The sequence below is a fragment of the Notolepis coatsorum genome (genome assembly GCF_963971535.1).
Source record: "Notolepis coatsorum genome assembly, chromosome: 10".
NCBI lineage: Eukaryota > Metazoa > Chordata > Actinopteri > Aulopiformes > Paralepididae > Notolepis > Notolepis coatsorum.
In genome coordinates, this window is record NC_140174.1 from 16,369,137 (window position 1) to 16,393,441 (window position 24,305).

General features: G+C 44.1%; 1 protein-coding gene across 2 annotated transcripts; it reads right to left on the reverse strand.

Moving 5' to 3' along the window:
* Positions 1–3,494: 3,494 nt before the first annotated feature.
* On the reverse strand, positions 3,495–24,305 carry tlcd3bb (TLC domain containing 3Bb; the record flags this gene model as incomplete). 2 transcript variants are annotated; one of them, XM_084322474.1, is made up of 7 exons in its annotated part: positions 24,044–24,305; positions 21,101–21,301; positions 18,366–18,449; positions 13,214–13,439; positions 11,112–11,207; positions 8,511–8,620; positions 3,495–3,783 (listed from the first exon to the last, which is right to left on the reverse strand). In XM_084322474.1, exons 2-7 carry the CDS (start codon positions 21,223–21,225, stop codon positions 3,495–3,497), a joined length of 930 nt encoding a protein of 309 aa, XP_084178600.1. In that variant the 5' UTR covers positions 21,226–21,301; positions 24,044–24,305. The 2 variants fall into 2 exon arrangements, with proteins under 2 accessions (XP_084178600.1, XP_084178601.1); XM_084322475.1 differs by lacking the exon at positions 24,044–24,305 and adding an exon at positions 23,410–23,519.

The following is a 24,305-nucleotide window of genomic DNA, read 5'->3' on the forward strand; positions in this document are numbered from 1 at the left end:
AACTATGAATGAACACAACACTCTTAACGTAACCATATTTAAATAAGTTTGAAAACATTGTTCCTCTGAAAACTTAAACAGTTATATGTTTTTTTGTCTGTGGTACTGTCAGTCAGTCCACCTCCAGATTCACTGATATGGAAATTACTAACACATCTAATATCTAACATCTGTGATATATTCCCTTGACATCCGCACTTCATGTGATACATTCCCTTGACATCCCCACTTCATGTGATATATTCCCTTGACATCCCCACTTCATGTGTGATATATTCCCTTGACATCCCCACTTCATATATATATATTCCCTTGACATCCCCACTTCATGTGATATATTCCCTTGACATCCCCACTTCTTCATGTATATATTCCCTTGACATCCCCACTTCTTCATGATATATATTCCCTTGACATCCCCACTTCATGATATATATTCCCTTGACATCCCCACTTCTTCATATATATTCCCTTGACATCCCCACTTCTTCATGTGTGATATATTCCCTTGACATCCCCACTTCTTCATATATATTCCCTTGACATCCCCACTTCTTCATGATATATTCCCTTGACATCCCCACTTCGTCATATATATATTCCCTTGACATCCCCACTTCTTCATGTGTGATATATTCCCTTGACATCCCCGATATATATTCCCTTGACATCCCCACTTTTTCATGTGATATATTCCCTTGACATCCCCGATATATATTCCCTTGACATCCCCACTTCTTCATATGATATATATTCCCTTGACATCCCCACTTCTTCATATGCTATATATTCCCTTGACATCCCCACTTCTTCATGTGTGATGGTTTGTAACGCAGCTGAAGCTTGAGTGATATTCTGACTAAAAGAAGAGACTTAAGACGTGGACAGAGGAGTATATTTGAGCTAGGAGTCTGGAGTACAGCCTTCACATAAGGCTCAGAAGCATATAGTGTAATATGTATGCATTCAAAACCACAACAAATGAACCAAATAAATAAACAATAAATAAATACTTACAAATAAATAACAAGCATTTTGTGGAATATACAGTACGTCAGTTGAAATACTTCAGTCTATTGGCAAGAAGCAGAACCATATCACTTCAGGGAACAACAGACGGACAGGTGGCTTGCTTTTTTGACAACATGCCCTGTCTGGATGGTTTCTGAACCTAGTCTGGATGAGTCTGGATGGTTTCTGAACCTAGTCTGGATGGTTTCTGAACGTAGGGTTTCTGAACCTAGTATGGATGGTTTCTGAACCTAGTCTGGATGGTTTCTGAACCTAGTCTGGATGGTTTCTGAACCTAGTCTGGATGGTTTCTGAACCTAGTATGGATGGATTCCAAACCTTGTTTTGAGTTAGATTTTCTTAACCCATTTCCAGGGAAGTGTACCTGCTTGAAAACAAAACAAAACGGGAGAGCCTGGATATTTAACAAGCTTTAGGGTTCATGGAACCATTGGCTCAACATAAATGGCTCAAAGGATGGTACAATCATACAATGTAAAATGGCTCAACGGCTGATACAATTCATAGACTTTGAGTAATAATAATAATAATAATAATAATAATAATAATAATAATAAAAAAAGACAAACATTGTAAGGAAAAAAATAACAAAAGAAAAACCACCAAAACGTTAGTTTCCATGGAAACCACCAGGTCAACCTTAAGTGAACGCCGTCACACGAGCGTACGGTTCCGTTTTGGCAGTGGCCGCTGTACCTCTGCATGTCCCGTAAAATGTTGCTTAAACCTTGATGCCTGGAGCCAATCAGAAGAAGCCTCCTGGACCCCCTGCTGCATTCACGGTACTGGAGCCAATCAGAAGACGCCTCCTGGACCCGCCCTGTTGTGTTAACGGTCCGAAAGCCAATCAGAAGACGGATGACGCCTCCTGGACCCGCCCTGTTGTGTTCACGGTACTGGAGCCAATCATAAGACGGATGGCGTTGACGTGGAGCTTATTAGACATGGAATTTAGTTTTAAGGTGACGTTTGCCGTCTCGGATCTCTTACATCCTGCAAAGTTATTAAAAAGTTTAAAACACCTAACTGCAAGTCACCTGCTCGACTCCGGTAAATGGAATAAAAGTCATACCTACACTGAATTAATGAACACTGCTATAAAAAGGTGTGTGTTGTGTGTGTGTGCCCCTATGTGTGTGTGTGGAGGAGGGGTTTGTGTACATGACACAGTTGTGACTGAAAAACAGTGAAATGATTAATAAATTGCTACTTTTAAAACGTACTACAGTTGAAAAAATGCAAGTAAAAAAAAAATAAAAAGGATGTAAGAAATGAAAACCAAAAAGAACAACGACATTAAACTAATACTGATGGAAACGACGACACTTTTACATCGGCTATGTACACTCGTCACATGTCCAGTTCCACGGAGAGCCCGTCTCCTCCCGCGTTGGAAATAAATTAATTAAAAATGAAAACTAAACAAAATGGTAAAGAACGGAGACGAGGGATAAGGCAGCAGAATCTGCGGGTTACGCGTTGTTTGGAGTGACAGACGACACGGAACACTAACGAGTCAAAACACTGCTGCGCCGTGAGGGTGTTTTGTCTTTTCCCCCCCTTTTTTTTTTTTTTAAGTCTTGGTTACTAAGCTGAACCGGGCCTTCTACCTACAGCGAGAGGTACTAACATACAATATAATACATTCCTACTTCCTGCCAGTCGCACCTTTCAGGCAGACGGGACGCGAGGGGGAGGCCGTCCCTCCTGCCAACACCTCCAGAGGGGTCGCCTCAGTGCGCGGTCCTACCTCATCGTCACGTGTTCCTACCTCATCGCCACGTGTTCCTACCTCATCGCCACGTCTCTCTACCTCATCGTCACGTGTTCCTACCTCATCGCCACGTCTCTCTACCTCATCGCCACGTCTTCCTACCTCATCGTCACGTGTTCCTACCTCATCGCCACGTGTTCCTACCTCATCGCCACGTGTTCCTACCTCATCGTCACGTGTTCCTACCTCATTGCCACGTCTCTCTACCTCATCGCCACGTGTTCCTACCTCATCGCCACGTGTTCCTACCTCATCGTCACGTGTTCCTACCTCATCGCCGCGGTGCCAGATGACATCGTGGTTCTATCCCGACGTGCCACTCGGCTCCGACACCAGCGAGGGCTGCAGGACTTCGCAGCCAGAAAGCGCCACTCCTCAAAACCTTCTTTGGTTATCGGGGGAGGGAGGGAGGGGGCGTGGTTGTCGGGGGGAGGGAGGGGGCGTGGTTATCGGGGGAGGGAGGGGGCATGGTTATCGGGGGAGGGGAGGGGGCGTGGCATCTGGCTGCGAAGACTCCTGGCGCCACTTCTGAGGCCTTTTCTGTAGCTTCCTGTACGTTGCTACTCGCTTCCCCCTCGTTACCCTTTACTTCCTTTACAAGCTCATTGGTACATTCTCTCTCACTCTCTCTCTTCCCACCCCTCCTCCTCCTCCCCTCCAGCCCCCACCCCCCCCACCCCCAACGCTCTCAGTGAGTAGCTGCGTCGGACTCTGTGGAGCGTGTGCTGTAGCCGTTGGCGGGCTGGGGGGGCGACACCCGGCCGTCCGCCTGGGCCTCCTTGTCGGGGTCGGAGGTCACGGGGGAGGGCGGCGGCGGCGGCAGCCGCCGGGAGCGCGGGGAGCCGGTGAAGAGCCGCAGGGCGCCCCGGGAGATGAGGCAGAACCAGTACACCTGGGGGGCCATGAGCAAGGCAGCGCCCAGGTTACACTGCCAAGACACCGACAGGGGGACCAGGTGGAAGGGAATGGAGGCGTACCTGAACACACAGGAGGAGGAAGCACTGAGAGCAGGTCAACCTTAAAGGACAACTTCGCCATTTTGGAGCTGACACAGTCTGCCTACCATGTACCCGACACACAGTCTGCCTACCATGTACCTGACACAGAGACTGCCTACCATGTACCTGACACACAGTCTGCCTACCATGTACCTGACACACAGTCTGCCTACCATGTACCTGACACACAGAGACTGTCTACCATGTACCTGACACACAGTCTGCCTACCATGTACCTGACACACAGAGACTGTCTACCATGTACCTGACACACAGTCTGCCTACCATGTACCTGACACACAGAGACTGCCTACCATGTACCTGACACACAGAGACTGCCTACCATGTACCTGACACACAGTCTGCCTACCATGTACCTGACACACAGTCTGCCTACCATGTACCTGACACACAGAGACTGTCTACCATGTACCTGACACACAGAGACTGTCTACCATGTACCTGACACATAGAGTTAGGGCTGTCGCGGTATGACATTTTCTCACCGCGGTTGTGTGTGTGGCTCATCACCGCGGGATGCGGTGGTACCGCACATATACATTTAAAAACCCTAATCTACTTTTATCACATTTCAGAATGTTGAGGGACAAATGGATAGATTATCAAACATGTTTGAAATCGGGACTCCTACGGGCATTATAATTTTTTTCTTATTACGATCGCGGGTAAACTCGCATGTCTTAATAAAAAAAAAAATATATATATATAAAAAAAGAATACAAATGAATACCTTTTTTGTGATGAGCCACACACAAAACCGCGGTGAGAAAATGTCATACCGCGACAGCCCTAAGATAGACTGTCAGGTACATGGTAGACAGACCGAAAATAGCGTCTATGGTAGCAAAATAGCAAAGTTATCCTTTTAAAAGGGGGAACCACGAACAAATCAGAATTCATACATGTTATTCTGACGGTCTAAGACAGTGTCACAAACAGCTCTCCCCCAGATCCAAAGGTCTGAAGCTGCTCCGGAGACAAGGACTTGAGGAAAGATGGTCAAAAAGACCCTGAGAACAGCCAGGAGAACTGTGACGTAGGTGGGTTAGTCATTATTATTGTGTTTGTAACACCATGTAAACATCAGGTTAATATAGGTAAGTAATATTGTGTTTGCATATGGTGTAGTATCACCTTAACACATTGTGCGCCATAAACGGCGTAAATCGTTATTGCCCGCCATGCGTTGAATGCCAACAACGGCGTATCACGTGTTTGGGATCAATATTTCATTTTTTCACCATGGCATTCATAATTCATCCAGCCTCACCCCGGATCGCAGCCGGACCATGTTCTGATATTGCAACGCCTCAATACCGCCGCCTGGTGGATGGTCGGGCGAGTTACACTCACGCCAAACCGGAAGTGGCGATCGGTGCATCGAGGAAATTCCTCCGTCAGAGATATATTGTGGCGTGGATCAATATACACACTCGAGTGCATTTGGATCGCTTTCGAAACGCAATAATCGATATGATTTCGGCATTTAACAAGCGGTGCAAGGGGAAGGCTAAGAGAATTATTAAGGACTCGAGCCACCCGAACAACTGCCTCTTTGAACTGCTGCGGTCAGGCAAGCGATACCGGAGTCTTAAGGAGAGCACAGAAAGACTCAGAAGAAGCTTCTATCCCCAGGCCATCAGGCTGCTAAACGAACAATAATCACTATGCAACAACCATCAAATGCACACAGCACACACACCCACACGCACACTCAAACAAACAACACACTGCAGCACCCACTCTCCACACTTTAGATCACACAAACACACTTACACTTTATATTTATTGATAAAGGATTTGCACTACAACTCGTACACCTACTGTGAATTGTACCTAAATTGCACCTCGTCCCATTTCTCCATTTCTGCCTTGCACTATATAGTATTGTATATTAGTACACTGCACAGTATTGTATATTGTATGGTAACTACGTCTATTCTGCATCGAACATTGTACATATGTCTAAACTGAACACTGTGACCTCATTTGTTTTTACTTCTAATTTTACTATGTTATTTTATTTCATACTTATCTTGTCTTGCACAGTCTCTGGAGCGCAACAGTAAGAAGCATTTTGTATAAAAGTATTCTGTACTTCTGTATGACAACTATTAAAGAAACTTGAACTTGAAAACTTTATTGAGTCATACAAACCGGAAATGGATCCAGCAGATCGACGTCAAATAATTGGGATCTTTTTCCTCCAGTCTCATCGGCGAACGGTAAGAGGACACTAACGTTACTTTCAGCTTGATTGTCCATTTCTTTGTTTGCAATCAGTCTGATCAATATATCAACCCATACTAAATAAAGCCGTTACTGACGATCAAGGAATTATAAATGACCCCGCCCCCCCCCTCACGCATGATGAAGCATAATGTATACCGATCATATACATTTGAATTTTTTAATATAGCGTGTATAGGAAAGAAACGCCAATCGATAATCTATCATATGCTTCAGGGCCTATAACTAGCGTTTTTGGAATTACAGCAGAAAAGCTTAAAAACATACTTATATTCTCGACGGTATTAACACAACAATGTATGAATGAAAAAATATAACGTTCCCACATCCGGAATGATAGATACCCGATGTCGAATGGGCCATAGTAATGCAGATATAGCTATAATATTTAAAAAGTTATAGCCCTGCAAAGAAGGTAAACATCTCCATAGACTTACAGCGGTGGCAGAGAGGGCATAATGATGGGCACAATGCATGGCGCCCAATGTGTTAATAACAAACCCCCCTTTTTGTTTCCCCCTTCTAAGGTGCCGCCCGCCCCTTCCTGTAGAGTGTGCCAATTGGCTGATTGTCCGAGGATGACGGCAGCTGAGGGCAATCACTAATTAAGGGGCGGGTGGATAAAACCTGAGATGCTGCACATCTGCCTTTTGCCATTTCCATTGGAGTGGATTGTTGTATTGCCTTTCTGCCATTTCCACTATTGTGTGGTTTGATTATTGCGTTGGCCTCATTGCCCAACTGTTTTGGGACTGTGTGAACCGTTCACACAGGTTCATTTTGAATAGCCTTATTGTGGTTATATTATTTCTGGGTGGTTCCCAGAGTGCCAGCCTTGTGGCTTGTGTCCTGTGACACTTTTTGATCGTTTATGTGTTTATAGTGTTCCCCCTTGCTTCCCCCATTTGGATAGGGTTATTAGTGTAGAGAGGTATCATTTACCTTGTTTGTTTAGTGTTGGTTGTCTTAGGGTATATCCCTGTTTGTTCTCCCTTACCTTATCCCTATTGTGTGCGTTTACGGGTTTCATTTCCCTTTGTATAATAAATATATTTTACTTTGGAAAACGCTTTTATTTATTTCCTCCTACCGGGACCTGTGCTAATTGCACTTACTGGACGGGTTGCGTGTAGCTTTTCTCCAACGCGTCCGTGTTTCCGTTTTGCGCTCCGATTGGCCAGGTCATGTGACATGTGCGCCAATCGTGGGACGGCAAGTTCTGCGCCTATTTCCGGGTCGAACAGCCTGCAAACTACCTAACGCCTAGTTTATCACTGGTTAAGCTTAGGCGACTCTTTCGAAGTTGGTTAAGGTTAGAGTTTGGAATCAGGGCAGGCGTTCTATCGCCCTGCTCCAAGACAAACTCTACCCTTAACCAACTTGGAAAGAGCGCCTAAACTAAACCAGTGTAGAAACTTGCGGTCCCACGATTGGGCATACATGTCACATGACCTGGCCAATCAGAGACGCGGAAACACGAGCGCGTTGGAGAAAGGCTTCAAGCGGACGGGTTGGCTTCACAACAAGGTACATTTCTGTTGTTATTATTAGACCTTTGTATGTGACAAGACTGTTCCGAGTTCACAGGTACATGTTCCGTGACCCTGAGAACAGCCAGGAGAACAGGTACATGTTCTCTTCCAGAACCCACAACACTGCTATAGAATAAACATCATTAGGATATAAAAAAAAAATTAAAAAAAAATGTTCCGCGGGTCCATAAAATCAGTCTCCCGTTCATTGTCAACAGAGCAGCTCCAGAGACCTCCCACCTGATGACATCACACGTCAAGTCTTTTGGGGGAGAGAGAGAGAGAGAGGCTCAAGTTCACAAGTATTGACTGAAGGTTCCAAGACCACGGAGAGGACATGCTGGCGTGCATCATCTGAACAGGCATCAGGCCAGTCACAGAGCATCTACATCATTAGCCAGGATACTGAGATCTCATTATTATGTGTAATGTTCTGCAAGATTTCCATTTCCACGGTAACACCCACATTTATAGATGGTTTCACTGGCATTCTGTCGCTAGGGGAACCGTTTGGACCCAGGTGTATTTGCTGTCAGTTATTAGATTAGCAACAGGAAATAAACTTGAGTCCTTTTTTTTTTCTTCTTTTTTTTTCTTCTTTTTTTAGAAGGTCTATGTTGTCAAGTTGAAGCCGTCTATAAAAACACCAGGATATTATTCATGATCAGAATGTAAAAAAAATGCATCACTGCAGCCAACCTTAGACACATTGATGATGACTAATGGGGATCCCAATAAACATAAACTGACGACACCGTATTATTAGCTAGTGTCTGGAATATTAGCACTTAAATCCTACACAACCCGTGGAATGAAAGGGAAATATAAAAAGAGATGTGAGCGATACTCACCCAAGCTGAGCAATAGAAAACAGAGAGATCAAAAGAGAAGAGAGAGACATACCTGCCATAGGCGTAGTAGAGGTAAGGGAAGAGGAGAACTCGACACATGAAAAAAGTGATCAGCATAAGAGCCCCATTCACTTTATGCAGGAGAGTGTGTTGCTGTTTGTACTGAGAGAGAGGAGGATGAGAGAGATAGAGAATAGGAGGGGGAGAAGGAGAGAGAAGAGGTGGAGAAGGAGAGAGAAGAGGATGGGTAGGAGAGAGAGAAAGAAGATGGGGAGAAGGAGAGAGATAAGATGATGGGGAGGAGAGAGAAAGAAGAAGAGGGGGAAGGAGAGAGGGGGGAGAAGGAGAGAGAAGAGAGGGGAGAGAGAAGAGGATGGGGAGAGAGAGAGAGAAGAGGATGGGATGGGAGGAGAGAGAAGAGGGGGGAGAAGGAGAGATTGGAGAGGGGAGGAGGAGAGAGAGATTGAGAGGGGAGGAGGAGAGAGAGAAGGAGATAGAGAGAGAGGAGGGGGAGAAGGAGAGAGGAGAGAGAGAAGGGGGAGAAGGAGAGAGAGAGAGAGAGAGAGAGAGAGAGAAGGGGAGCAAGAAGCAGTAAAGGTTGTTGAAAGCTGAAGGAGTTAATACAGCACTACATGAACGCTTAAAAGTGGAAAAACAGAGGCAGATGAACGCCATGCTTTGTGGACGGAATACAAACGTCTGTTCCATTCGACACAGAGAGGGAGGGGAGGGGAGGGGAGGGGAGGGGAGTGGCGTTGTGGAGGACGTGTCAACAGAACAGGGTCTTGTTTACATTTACATTACATTTACATTACATTACATTGTTTGTTATCAGTGTCTACACCGGCTCTTATCTGGGGCGGCCAGCAGCAGCACGGAGATGTTTCAGCAGGTTCAGAGAGCGTCCTCTGGGTTCAGCCTCTCGCCGCCGCCCCACAGAGGCTGTCGCTTGGTTTTACAGCCTGAATCTGTATCGTTTGTTTTGGTGTTTGATAGCATTTCCTTTTTTCAGTACAGATTATAAATACTTCATTCAAAACTTGGCTATTTTCCTGTGAAATCTTTAAACGCTGCTGCAAGGAAAACATTGTAACCCTTTCACTACCACACTACAGAAGGTTAACCCTTTACTATCACACTACAGACGGTTAAGGGTTAACCTTCTGTAGTGTGGTAGTGAATGGGTTAACCTGCTGTCGTGTGGCAGTGAAAGGGTTAACATTCTGTATTGTCGCAGTGAACGGGTTAACCGCTTGGTAGTGCGGCAGTGAAAGGGTTAAAATGAGATTTAAATGTATCGTTTGTCATCATAACAGCACAAGTAGAGTACAACTAAAAGTTTGGCATCCAACCGGAGAGAGAAATGTAACAGTAAAGTGTGATAGTAATGTACAATGTACAGGTGATTAAACTGGGTATAAGATATATAAATTAGTACTACTGAGTAATAGTGCTAATCAGATGTATGTACAGAGTTGTAGTATTACTAATTTATATACTTTATACCCAGTTTAATCACCTGTACATTGTATATTACTATTGCACTTTACCGTTACATTTGCACTCTGGTTGGATGGCAAACTTTTAGTTGTACTGTACTTGTGCTGCATGATGACAATACATTTGAACATAATCTAATTAATATGTACAGTGATACGGGTATAAAGGTACTATGGAAGTCATGTTTTGATTAACAAAATATTATACAGTATTATAGTTGTGTTGTGTGATAGAGGTGGTGGTGGTGTTGGGAGAGGGGTGGGGGGTGGTGATGGTGTTGGGAGAGGGGTGGTGATGGTGTTGGGAGAGGGGTGGGCCGGGGCTGAAATTTCAGGCCTGTGCAGACCTCTAGTAGGGGGGTAGAGGGGTGTTGGTGATGGTGGTGGTAGAGGGGGAGGTGGAGAGGTAGGGTGTTGGTGGTAGTGGTAGAGGGGGAGGGTGTTAAGATATTCCTTTATTGATCCCCTTGGGAGTGGTAGAGTTGGTGGTAGTGGTAGAGGGGGAGGGTGTTAAGATATTCCTTTATTGATCCCCTTGGGAGTGGTAGAGTTGGTGGTAGTGGTAGAGGGGGAGGGGGTGGTGGAGGGGTAGGGTGTTGGTGGTAGAGAGGTAGGGTGTTGGTGGTAGAGGGGTAGGGTGGTAGTGGTAGAGGTGGAGGGGTGGTGGAGGGGTAGGGTGTTGGTGGTAGAGGGGGAGGGTGTTGGTGGTGGTGGTAGAGGTAGAGGGGGAGGGGGTGGTGGTAGTGGTAGTGGTAGAGGTAGAGGGGGAGGGGGTGGTGGTAGTGGTAGAGGGGGAGGGGGTGGTGGTGGTGGTAGAGGTAGTGGTAGAGGGGGTGGTGGTAGAGGGGGAGGGGGTGGTGGTAGATCACTGCAGGGTCAACATTCACCCAGAAACCGACACACTAGTCCATACATCCACACAGCCACTCACACCACTAACATGTATTCAGCCGTTATGTCACAGATGACGGCTGTGTCAGACGGACGCAGGTGCAGCTGCTGGTCCACAAACAAGCTGCATGCCTTTAATGCCTCTAATGCAGGAGGAAAGCCGTCCAGTACGTGAAGGTGTGAAGAACGTGGCGCATGCAAACACACTCTGCAACAAACTCGCATTCATCACCTCTTCCTGATCACAATAACAGAAGAGGTACCTGGATGAGTATCTTGCCCAGACAGACGGACGGGGTGCTGAGCTCAGCCATGAGCAAAACGCCCTGGAAGTAGTCCCCCTTCCCCTGCCGCCAGAACTGAGGAGAGAAGAAGAAGAAGAAGATGAGTCACCGACTCGCAAGGAAGCCGCCGCCTACTTCCTTCCAGGTAGGCTGGAGCGATATCAAAAAGGTAAATGGTGCATTTATATAGCAGCTTTTATCCAAAGCGCTTTACAACTTTGTTCCTCACATTCGCTCACATTCGACACGCTGCCCGGGAGGAGCGGGAATCGAACCGGGAACTATGAATGTTCGATATTGGCTTTTTTACCGATATACCAATATTGTCCAACTCTTAATTTCCGATACCGATATCAACCGATACCGATATATGCAGGGTTTCCCCCCCCCAAAAACGGAATAATTTCAGGTAATTAACATTACATATCTCTTGTTGTGGAATTAACACAACATTATGCATACTTTTGACAATAAATAAAATCAGAATTTGTTCTTACTTGCTTGCCTGGGTAAATAAAGGTTAAATAAATGTTAAAAAATAAATAAATAAATAAATATTTTGAAAACCGATACCGATAATTTCTGATATCACATTTTAATGCCAATATCGGCTGATAATATCGGACATCCCTACCGGGAACCTTACGATTACCAGAGAACCGCTCTACCCCCCCGAGCCACCATCGCCCCCGACATCACAATCACACCGATATTGCAATTTTTTAAAATAAAAACACAAAATTGGCAGATGAAGAGCAATGCATAAAGTTCAAACATAAAATAACGAGCATCTTCACATTAGGATCCCAATAGGCCTCTTTGTTTACATTTAATATACATTTCAACAGCAAACATCTAGGTAAATATGCTGTTACGATATACCATTGTATAGGGCTATGTGACATTGCAACACTGCAATAGACCAGTGTTATATATATATATACAGTGAGGAGAACAAGTATTTGATACACTGCCGATTTTGCAGGTTTTCCCACTTACAAAGCATGATATTTTGTCATTTTTATCATAGGTACACGTCAACTGTGAGACGGAATCTAAAACAAAAATCCAGAAAATCACATTGTATGATTTTTAAGTAATTAATTTGCATTTTATTGCATGAAATACGTATTTGATACATCAGACATTTTTTTTATTTAATATTTGGTAAAGAAACATTTGTTTGCAATTACAGAGATCAGACATTTCCTGTAGTTCTTGACCAGGTTTGCACACTGCAGGAGGGATTCTGTCCCACTCCTCCATACAGATGTTCAGGTTTCTGGGCTGTCGCTGGGCAACACAGACATTCAGCTCCTTCCAAAGATGTTCTATTGGGTTCAGGTCTGGAGAATGGCTAGGCCACTCCAGGACCTTGAGATGCTTCTCACTCCTTAGTTGCCCTGGCTGAGTGTTTCGGGTCATTGTCATGCTGGAAGACCCGTCCTGTTCCCTTTGCAGAAAAGCATCCCCAAATAATTATGTTTCCACCTCCATGCTTCACGGTTGGGATGGTGTTCTTGGGGTTGTACATGGAGTGGCCTATAGTCATTCTCCAGACCTGAACCCAATAGAACATCTTTGGAAGGAGCTGAAAGTCTGTGTTGCCCAGCGACAGCCCAGAAACCTGAAGGCTCTGGAGAAGATCTGTATGGAGGAGTGGGACAGAATCCCTCCTGCAGTGTGCAAACCTGGTCAAGAACTACAGGAAACGTCTGATCTCTGTAATTGCAAACAAAGGTTTCTTTACCAAATATTAAGTTCTGTTTTTCTGATGTATCAAATACTTATTTCATCATTTTCATGCAATAAAATGCTAATTAATTACTTAAAAATCATACAATGTGATTTTCTGGATTTTTGTTTTAGATTCCGTCTCTCACAGTTGTAGTGTGTACCTCAAGTGTACCTATGATAAAAAAAATTACAGACCTCTACATGCTTTCTAAGTGGGGGAAAACCTGCAAAATCGGCAGTGTATCAAATACTTGTTCTCCCCACTGTATATATGGACAATAAACAAGTGGAATTTGAGGCCTTGAATCTCGACCCTGAGCACCATCTCTCGGGGCGACGGTTACCACGGAGACGGGGAAGCAGACGGTGACCATGACGACGTGGTGCAGCACCATGAGGAACTCGCGCCGCAGGTAGCTCCTGAGCGCCGAGCCCACGTGCTGGGGCGCCGCCGCGGCCTCCTCGTGACCCTTGACCCGCAGCTTGTACCAGTAGCACATGAACATGGCGTAGATGTCGTACAGGAAGTAGGGCACCGCGAACAGGATGTAGGTGCTGGTCAGCCAATGCCTGGGCGGAGAGGAACACAGGAAGCCTGCCTTCAGGATGGAGCGACACAGGAAGATGAATCCCTGTCCGTTACAACGGTATTCTAGAACAGCAGTCGCACACAAACACACACATTACCAAAAGGACTACATTCTTTACCGCCTATATTCATTTGCAATGTATAATATAACCGATCTGCACCAGGAACGGTCTGGCAGAACCCGTTAGCATCCAGTAGGCGGCTCTAGACTAAATGGACAGGAAACAGTTCATTTGCAAAAGAGTGCAGGGTTTCAACAGTAGGTATTATATGTGACACACATTTTCTTTCTTTTGGGCCAGTAAGAAATATGCTTGGCGGGTAGATTTTCCCCATCTACCCGCCACTGGCCGGCGAGTCAAAAAGTTAATTTCGGGCCCCGTGTGCGATGCTTTAACCCTTTCACTACCACACTACCAAAGGGTTAACCCTTTCACTGCGACAATACAGAAGGTTAACCTTTCACTACCACACTACAGACGGTTAGTGTGGTAGTGAAAGGGTTACTTACTACTGTATCCCTTGGCTGTGTGCTCCATGTGGCTTCGAAATGAATGAAACCCGCTGCCACTCAACTGGTACTTTGTTTGAAATGTTTGTCTTGTGCACCAAGTTATGTCGAGCAATTGCCTTCAACACCGACGCACGTGGACAGTTTGTGCTATTTTGAAAGGTTCCATTTGATCCGTCTTCACACCATTCAGGCTTCCCCTCGTCATGTTTCCTCGACAGCTGCAGGAGAGCTCCCGGTTTACATACCTGGAGATAACAGCCCTACACTGTAATCATAACTACCTACCTCATACTATAGTCTACCCATATAACTCTGTGTGATAGCATGTACAATAAGTAAATAGTAAGTATACATGTATATATCTATATTATTTACAGCATATATATATCTCCATATCCGTCTGTACATTTACATTTAGCTGACGCTTTTATCCAAAGGCGCGACTTACAAGTTCTGTACGACAAATCATCAGGAAGGGTACAACTCTATCAGCTGAGTAACAATGTTCATCAAAGTGTTGAGTGCTACAGTGTAGGTTAGTTTATTAGGACATGTGCATGACAGTAAGGTTAGATTTTTTTTTCCTTTTCCTTTTTTCAGATAATGGTTGAAGAAGTGCGTCTTTAGTCGACGGCGAAAGGGATTTCGGCTGTCCTAACTGGGGTAGGTAGTTCATTCCACCATTGTGGGGCAAGGACTGAGAATAGGCGACTTCTCTTTGATGACCCTCCCGGAGCTCGGATAGGAGTAGTACTAGCGTTGTTCCGATACCAGTATCGGAAATGCCGCCGATACTGCCTAAAATGCTGGTATCGGTATATACACGTAAATTGTAGCCTCCGATCCCATGACGTAATTTATCTCCTGTGGAGAGTGAGGATTATAAAATGAACGTGTTTTAAAGTGTGATGCTGTTTGTCATTTTAACAGCAGATACACTTTCTTAAATTCCATTGTCCCCGACAGTGCGGTGTGACGGGGAGCTCGGACGGGATGTGTTTTGCTGGTGTTATGATAGCATTAGCTGAAAAGCTAGCTAGTTGGAACAACATCCGCCCATTACATCAAATCAGATGATCGCCTGTCTTTTCTCCAGGACCTGACACTGTCCGTGATAGTCTATCAACAATAATGCACCCACGGTGAATCGTATTTAAGTTAAGTAGCTACTGACTAGTGTTAGCTGACTAACGTTATCAAATGTCAATGCGGGAAGACGAGCTAGGTCAGCTAGCTTAGCTTGATAACGATACCGTGTCTAAAGTTGGTGCTATTCATAATCCAGCAATAATGTCTGCAGACCTGCAAGCAAAGTACAGCAAGTTCCAAGTGCCAAAGGATAAGAGTCTGAGGCGGAGTCTCAAAAGAGAATGTTGAATATTTATTTTGAATCGAAAATCACAACATGAACATTCTATCTGCTACTAGCTTACAGACTGAGTAGGGTATATCTGCAGAGCCACTGGGTAGCGTCCGTGCGGATCATTGGAGTAGGGTATATCTGCAGTGCTGCAGCCCCATACTCGTTGATTAATGATACTAATACAAATCTATACAATCACCTGTTGTTGAATAAATACCATTACTTTCTAGTTATTACTAAAAAACAGTATATATAAAACAGTATCTGTAATAAACATTTTAAAAAAAAGTATAATTTATATAATTTTTTTTTTTTATGTATGCACTGGTATCGGATAAGTATCGGTATCGGCCAATACCCAAAGCTTAGGTATCGGAATCGGATCGGAAAGGAAAAAATGGTATCGGAACATCTCTAAGTAGTACCTAACCTTTTTTACATGTCTGTAGAGATATAGATATAGAATCTACTAGGGGTGAGGGCGGCTAGGTGGTGTAGTGGGCAAGGCGCTCGCCACCAATGCAGGAGACGCTGGGTTCGAGCCCACCTCTCCGCATTGCTATCAGCTTGGCTGGTCATTCATACTAACACAATTGGCAGTGTTAGGGGTGGGAAAGCTGATGGGTGGGGATCGGACGTTGTGGACAGCGAATCCTACAGGTCGGTTGGTGCGCCTGCGCAGCAGAATCAGGAAGCGACGGCGGCGGCGTGTCCCTCCCACGCAGACCCCCGCCGCTGAGAGATCGCGCTGTGCAGGTGAAAAGATGCGACGGCTGCTTCCTCGAGTACCGGAGGGGACACGTGATGTAAGGCTTCGTCCACATTGCAGCCGGCTTGTGGGAGGCATGGCCTAACAGCGTTCGAGACAGGGGAGGGTAGAATTGGACGATACGAAATTGGGATGGGAGAAAAATAGAAAAAATGGGAGAAAAAAGTAGATACAAAAAAAAATAATCTACTAGGGGTGGAACGGTTCACAAAATCGACGGTTCAGTTTGTATCACGGTTTTGGGGTCACGGTTTTCGGTTCGGTATAAGTTGTTTTATCTAAAAACAATTAAAGTGCAGTATTTGAAATACAATGAAAGGAATATGGCTGGATTTCTTATCAAAAAGGAAAATTGTCAGTTATTTAAAATAAATAAATAAATCATGTGTACTAAATATATATATATTTATTTACTTTTTAGTTGCATGAAACATTATGAAGTATTCTCTTATGCCGCTTTTCCACTGCATGGACATGGTACCTACCCGACTCGCTTTTATTAGTTTTCCACTGCATGCAGTAAAGAGAGATACAGCCCCCCTCCCCCCATGATGTATTAGGTTTGCGGTTTGAGCGTCTTGGTAGCTATATTTGAAGTAGTGCTGTCAGGCGATTAAAAAAATTAATCTAATTAATTACAGGATTTGTAATTAATTAATCGCATTTTAATCGCATAACCATTTTATGCCTGATATTCTATATTCTATAATCATATTTCAAATTGCATGTGTCCGGATGGCAGAATTCAGTACTGTATCTACAAAACCTTCTGTTTGATCATCTTCCATCTATTAATTTGCTTAGATTTTTCAGGTCTGGTCAATTTGAGCATGGTGTTATTCACAGTCAAAGATAACAAAAAAATATTGATATTCTCATTTGGTTCATTACAATTTACTCAAAATAAAATTTTCATTCAATCAATCACAGCGCAGATTGAGTGATTGAATGAAAATGTTATTAACAGATTGCAGAATGGGTACAATACAGTACGGCTCAATACACACAATTGTTAAGGGGATGCAGATCAGAGAAAGACTTTCGTCTTGTTTACATCAGGGTCCCCCATTTTCAATTCATAATGAATTGTAAGTAAGGGTGCAACTTGCACTGTGCAATTCATTCTTTGTGGATCTAGCCCACAGTATTTCTGACACTGGGAATACATTCCCTGAGATTCATAGATGTCCCTAGAATCAGATACCAAGAACATGCAAATGGACCATATTAAAAAACATCTGTAAATGTGTATTCTACATTCTTATGGAATGAATGAGATACAAAAAAAATATTATATAAAAAAAAAAAAAAAAAAAAACTTTTTTGTAATTAATTTTGAGTTAATTTTCATAACGCGATAATTTGCTGTGTAATTAATTAATCTAATTAACGCGATAAACTGACAGCCCTAATTTGAAGTGACGTCACACGAGGAAGTCATTGTCAACAGTAACACAGCATTGGAACCTAGAGAAGCCCGATTCTTGAAGCGATATATAAACGAACAGCCAATAAAAGTGAAGTTATCTTTGAACCTCTGTTGACAAGCCTTGTCAATACACCCCCCCTTCCCCACTAATGGAACTGTTGTCGTGGAGTCACTTCGCTGTGAGCATTTCCACGGTTAGCGGCTAATGTTAGGTTGGCTTAGCTAGCGCCTCTCGGTCTCTGGGTGTGTTCGAATGCGTACAGTTCCACCCCTAGAAGTTATCTTTGAACTTCTGTTGTCAAGCCTGGTCAATATACCCCCTCCTCACTAATGGAACTGGTGTCGTGGAGTCACTTCGCTGTGAGCGTTTCCACGGTTAGCGTCTTAACGTTAGTTAGCTTAGCTAGCGCCTCTCTGTCTCTGGGTCTGTGAGTGCGTGTATGTGCGTATTTCTTTTGCGCATCCCGTGAACCGAACAATACACACATGCCCCGAACCGTGGAGGTCGTATTGAACGGTGTACGGTTCGAATGCGTACCGTTCCACCCCTAGTAGATAGACCTTTAGATGCATGTAGATGTGTGTGTATGTAAATGTAGATGTGTGTTGGAAGCGTTATGAGCTATGAGTCAAGTTCAATTCACAGTTTCTGGCAATGGCTGTAACTCAAGTTGTCGTGTAAGATGGGAAAAATAGTGCGAAAAACCTCAACAACACCAGCAGTGTCCTTTAAAAGAACAACCGGTAGGCTCGTTGTTCTTCCAAGTAAACTATACTGTACAGCCAGGCCCGGTGGGATGAGATGTGGTGTGATGTCACTTTCTGGACTTACTGGTCCTCGATGATGTCATCGCAGGAAGCAGCGATGATGCAACCAGTCGAAGAAGCCATGATGGCCTGAACTGTGGACACCAACCTGAGAACACAGGACAGACACATTATAACTCTACAATACACCCATATAACTGTACAAGAGCTGTATATACCGTATATATTAGGGATGTCCGATATTATCGGCAACAAACTGAACGGCTCAAAACACGCAGAGGCACTGTACAAGAAGGGCCAGAGCCGACTCTACTTCCTCAGAAGGCTGAGATCCTTCAATGTCTGTACAAGGATGTTGAGGATGTTCTATGAGTCGGTGGTGGCGGGCGCCTTCTTGTACGCTGTGACCTGCTGGGGCAGCGGACTGAGAGCAGGGGACACAAACAGGCTGGATAAGCTGGTCAGGAAGGCCAGTAGCGTGGTTGGGGTGGAGCTGGACTCCCTAGCGAGGGTGGCGGAGAGGAGGAGCCTTGCTAAGCTCCAGGCCATCAGGGAAAACCCCTCCCACCCACTATACACAGACTTGGCTGACAGGAGGAGCATGTTCAGTGCCAGGCTCACACTACCTAAATGCAGCACTGAACGGCACAGGAAGTCCTTCATTCCAACAGCCATCAGACTATACAATGCATCACTGTGCCTCACTGCATCACTGAGCACAGAGTGACAGTTACCATCTTCCTGGACTCTTACTTTTGAAACAGCACTGTGCAATATTACACCTACTGTAGACCTCAGTATATTTTTACTGTATTTATTTACTGTATATTTTATTCCATTTTTATTCTACTCTTATCTTAGGCAATTTTATTTGTTTTGTTATTTTTATTCGTGACCTGTTCTGTCTAAATGTTTAAATGTTGAGCGATTTGCAGTGTCAAATTTCCCTCTGGATAATAAAAGTATTTCTATTCTATTCTATTCTAGTTAGTATACAGCTACAGCTCAGACACTAGGGCGACAGTCTTAACAGTTTGTGTGAGACATGACAAAACCTCTTTATTTACCTTTCTTGTCACATCTGTTTTTAATTTGTCATCTTTTGACATCATGTCAACTTTGTACTGCCCAGAGCTCTTTCTCACTTTCTGGTCAGACACTTTGTGTGTACACATTTGTCTCTGATTATAAACTGAGCATACTCTTTTTGTGGCCACAGAAACAGATAATAAACTATGTTCTATTTTTGATACAATTTGACTCTAAATTTCTACAGTTTCACGGTTTGGCTCATTTCAAATATTCCACAACAATACCTACTTATACACCTGCATATAACCCATATAACTCTGTTTGACAGCATGTACAATAATGCTGTATATATATATATATGCTTGAGTGTTACACTCTGAGTGCATAGTAGTTGTTCTGAAGGTCCAGATTAATACCTAAAGTCCAAGTTTATTATTTTCTATATATGTATATATATATATATTGTTTTATTTATATAAGATATATATTTACTGTTTATCTAATCGTGTGTTGTCATGTTTGTTTATGTGTTTGTTTAAAAAATAATAAAAAAATAAAATACAAAAAAAAATATATATATTTACTGTAGACCTGATAGTGTTTTTATTGTTTGCCTGTATGCTCCTTGTATCGCGCGCTGCATACAGCGCACACCCATTGGAACAGAGAACGTTAACGTTAGTTATGTATATGCAGCGCGAGCCACTCACCACATATTAAACGGAGAAAAAAGATACAGTTAGTTGGAGAATAAAAGTGAGGAGAGAGAGAGGTGTTTTGCTACAGCGCTGTGGTGGCAACGTTAGTGCCGTTATTAGATTAGTTGGAAACGGTGTTGTGGTGTCGCCATGGGAGAGGAGGAATACCATACTCCCGCATCGATCTGCCGACGGCGACGGGCAGAGGATAACGGAGAAGGAGACGTTAAACTTTAGACCGAGTTCGTTGAGGCTGAACTCATATAGCAACCAACGGACTGTTTGCTAGTTAGCCCTAGTATAAAGGGCTAACGCACCAACCGTTACCCGAAGCTCGGGCGGTTTGGACTGTGGGAACCCGGTCCGTACGAGACCCCCTCTATATCCAGCGACTACCCGACGGTCTTCCACGGTTACGTCTACATTAGAGATTGTCGTCTCCGCCCTCAGCTTTCTCCTCCGGACGTCATCATCCACTCCACCCCCCACCTCCATTCAGAGCTCCAACGGCCTGGTACCATTCATTTAGGAATCATAATTCATTCAAACATTGTTATATATAAATTGTATAATAATTAGGATACTGTTTATAAGAAAATTGTATTAACCCCATTATATTTGTTGTTGTTTATATTTACTTACATTTGTGTTTATGTTACACATTAAATGTGATTATTCAACCTGGTACCCCTGTCCCCTCCTCTTTAATAGAGTGTCCGCCATTTTGTGTACATATAATATTGGTTCATTAATAATTTAGTATTTGTCAATCTCATTATTTAAATACAGTCAGGGTTGTGTAGGCCCTCAGCTACAATAAAAATATTAGCATGATAAGTAGTAATATAAGTATAGTAGCACAGTAGTAAGGTACATAATAGTAATAGCACTAATACTCAGTAGTACCCCGTTTAATCACCTGTACATTGTATACTATTGCACTTTACTGTTACATTTGCAGTCTGGTTGGATGCCAAACTTCTTTTCCTTGTACTGTACTGTATTTTGAATCTAATCTAAACTATAAAGGAAGCGATAGGGTTATATAGAATATTAGGAGTTGTCTTGCCTGGCGGAGACGATGACGGCGTCCCCCTCGCTCCACCGCAGCGCTGGGAGGTGTTTCAGGCATTGCTTGGAAAGCAGGAAGAGGCCTGGGAAGAACACAGAGCCGGCAGCCAGGATGGTCAGCATGGTCCCGGAGGCTCGTCAGGGAAGAGAACGTTCAGCAGGCAGGTCTGGTACTCGAGATCCGTTCCTCCTTCTCCCTCTGGAAGACAGGAAGCATAGACGCTCCAGAATAACTGCAGGTTTCAACAAGTTACATTTAAGACCATTTAATACCACTTAGAGCTAGATTTAATACCAATTTCACAACCATACTAGCAAAAAACAACAACATAGCGACGCTGAACTGGCGGCTGCACTTGTGCAACAATTTTAATTCTTGCTCGTTCCATATACAAGCTCCCGGTAGCCCCGCAATAAACAACGACTTGAATACAAAAACATTTCATATATTTAATATTACTTCATCTCCCAACATCCTGATTGGTCAGATCCCAAACGCTTTGAGATTTTAAGTGGTCAAACTCATCCTTATTGGTCAGATAATTTACATTTAGTAACTTTTATCCAAAGCGACTTACAAATTGTATACAACAAGTCAGCAGGAGGGGTACAAATCTGGCAGCTAAGGGTCAGTGGCATTGTTCGCCTGGCAGTGTTGAACTTGAGTGCATACAGTAGTATAGACATATTAGCATAGTAGTATATGTAAGGGATAATGTATAGCTACGAGGTCATTGTCGCAAAATAATTGACCGACACAGAGTTTAAAATACCGAGGCGCAGCGCAGAGGTGTTTTAAACTTCAGTGAAGGTCAATTATTTCACGACAATGATCGAGTATAGCTATACATTATCCCGCTTATTACATGGCTAACTTACTAAGTTACTAACAATATACCTAATTCATTTTACATCGACAAGACGAGATCAAATGCAGACGTAGTTCTGTTCTGGCTCCGCTGTCATCGTCACACAGCCAGCAGGTGTGTCTGATTGGCTGCACTGATGCAGTGTGTCAGTGGCCTTGATTGCGAACAGCTGCGCACAGCGGTCATTATTGTTCCACAGAGGTCCGTTATCGAGTAATATCGGACCTCTGACGAGCGCTATTGACCAATCACAAGCAAGCATTTCGGCGAATGTGAAAACGCCATGTAATAATAGAAGACAGTAAGAAGGTTATTTATTTTATTGAGAAATTGATTGAGCTCATAAGTGGTCGAACTCATCCTCACTGGTCAGATCACACATGCTTGGAGTTCATTAGTGGTCAAACTCATCCTCATTGTATCAAATGATTTACGTAATTCATTATGTAAAGTGCTGCCCTACAGCCATTAGTGGTATAAAACATATCCAACAATGTATTCCTTTTTTTTTTTTGTAAGTCTAGCCACAGGCAAAACAGAGCGGAGTGGGGTGAGAGGGAGATGGGAGTGTCTAGACAGAAATAGCCCTGGCACATAATGCAACAGGGGGCATTTGTTAGTTGAACAAAGAGGTGAGAGGACCGGGCATGTGGGCTGCTGGTGTGATGATGCTGAGGGCGAGCATGGTCTCTGGGACTAATGTCCACAGATGAGAGGAGGCCCATTGTGCAACACGCCGCCGTGGCCATCAAAGGTCATTGTACGCGTTATCACTTAGTACCGTTATCTCGTCCAGGCCCGAGGCGAACAGACGTGGACTTTGCCTACATTAGACGTTAAAAGTTGAGGCGCAAATAGCTAAATATGCAATGCGCTATCTTATTCGTCAATAGATCCCTAGATACAGGGATACAGGTGTGGGCTGTTGACTGGCACACTGTTGGTGGCTGGCAAGCCACGGTACCCGTTAAATACACAACAGACCAAGTGGCGTCTCCATCGGACACATTGTTCATTTATATGATGCTTAACGATCAGCTGGACGTTAACGAGTCCATCGCATGGTTATGCAGACCTGTTATGATTAAGCGAGGACGGCTTAAAACAATTGTCAAAACAGTCTCGAAGTAACGCTAACGTTACCTCCATCCACCGGAACAAACATGAATGAATGAAAACTTTATTTAACAGATTGCAGAATGGGTACAATACAGTACGGCTCAACAATACACACAATTGTTAAGGGGATGCAGACCAGAGAAAGACGTTTGTCTTGTTTACATCAGGGTCCCCCATTTTCAATTCAGTGACATAAATGACATACACAACATGCATGACATCATGACATTTATGGCATAGGGACATACATGACATACAGGTATATAGTAATGTTACATTTGTGACATATACGATATGTAAAAATATACAGTACTGTTACCCAGAGATCCTGACAGAGAATATACATGATGGGGAGGAGACTGTACAGACAGGCTCTTTAAATCCACCGAGGCTAACGCGTGCTGCTGGCTAACGTTCACTTGGTCGCCAACTACCATAATAATAGCGATTTAAAGTAGGTCAACCACAAACTGTAAAGCACATATTATCATTGTGTCCCGGCGGTGGGGTCGTGGTGGGGATACAACACGGCTTGCTGCTGCCATCACAGTTCAGCAGCACGCTGTGGGCTGAGAGCCAGAGACAGTCACGCATGATGCTAACAATAAAAACGCCCGACCTCTGCCGCTACCGTTAGGCTTTTAGTGGACACATCGCCTTTAACGTTAGCTAGCGAGCTAACAGTGAAGAAGCCATCCGTGTTAGCAGGTAGCCGGGCTGCCTAGCAAGCGGTTCTTCACACAACACCGACACTGTTGACACGATCGGATAGATTAACCGGATCAAAAAGGAGCTAACCAGAACGATCTAACCCGATGTTAATTAGCGACCTAGCGTTAGGCGTTTAGTACAGAGACAGTACAGCGGTAGCGGCTAAGCTAACCGGTTGACGGGGTGTTTACACTACAACACAAGTTCAAATGGGTGGAACTAGGACTTGAGATTGTACATACAGATACTGCAGAGTCCACTCAACAAACTCGTCGTGTCCTGCGGCAGAAAGCGGTGAACCTTGTTGTCCCGAGGGTCTCCTCCGCCTCGACGAGCCGCATGTTTCTGTGGCGTTAGCTTGATTAGCATCTGACGCTCCTTCGGCTCAGCGCGTCTCTCTCTGCAGCAGCAGCAGCGGCGACGTTATCTAACTTATAGCTAATGATCGCACACTGTTGTAAACCCACCGCCACGATAACAACAACACGGCTAGATCCCAGCTAG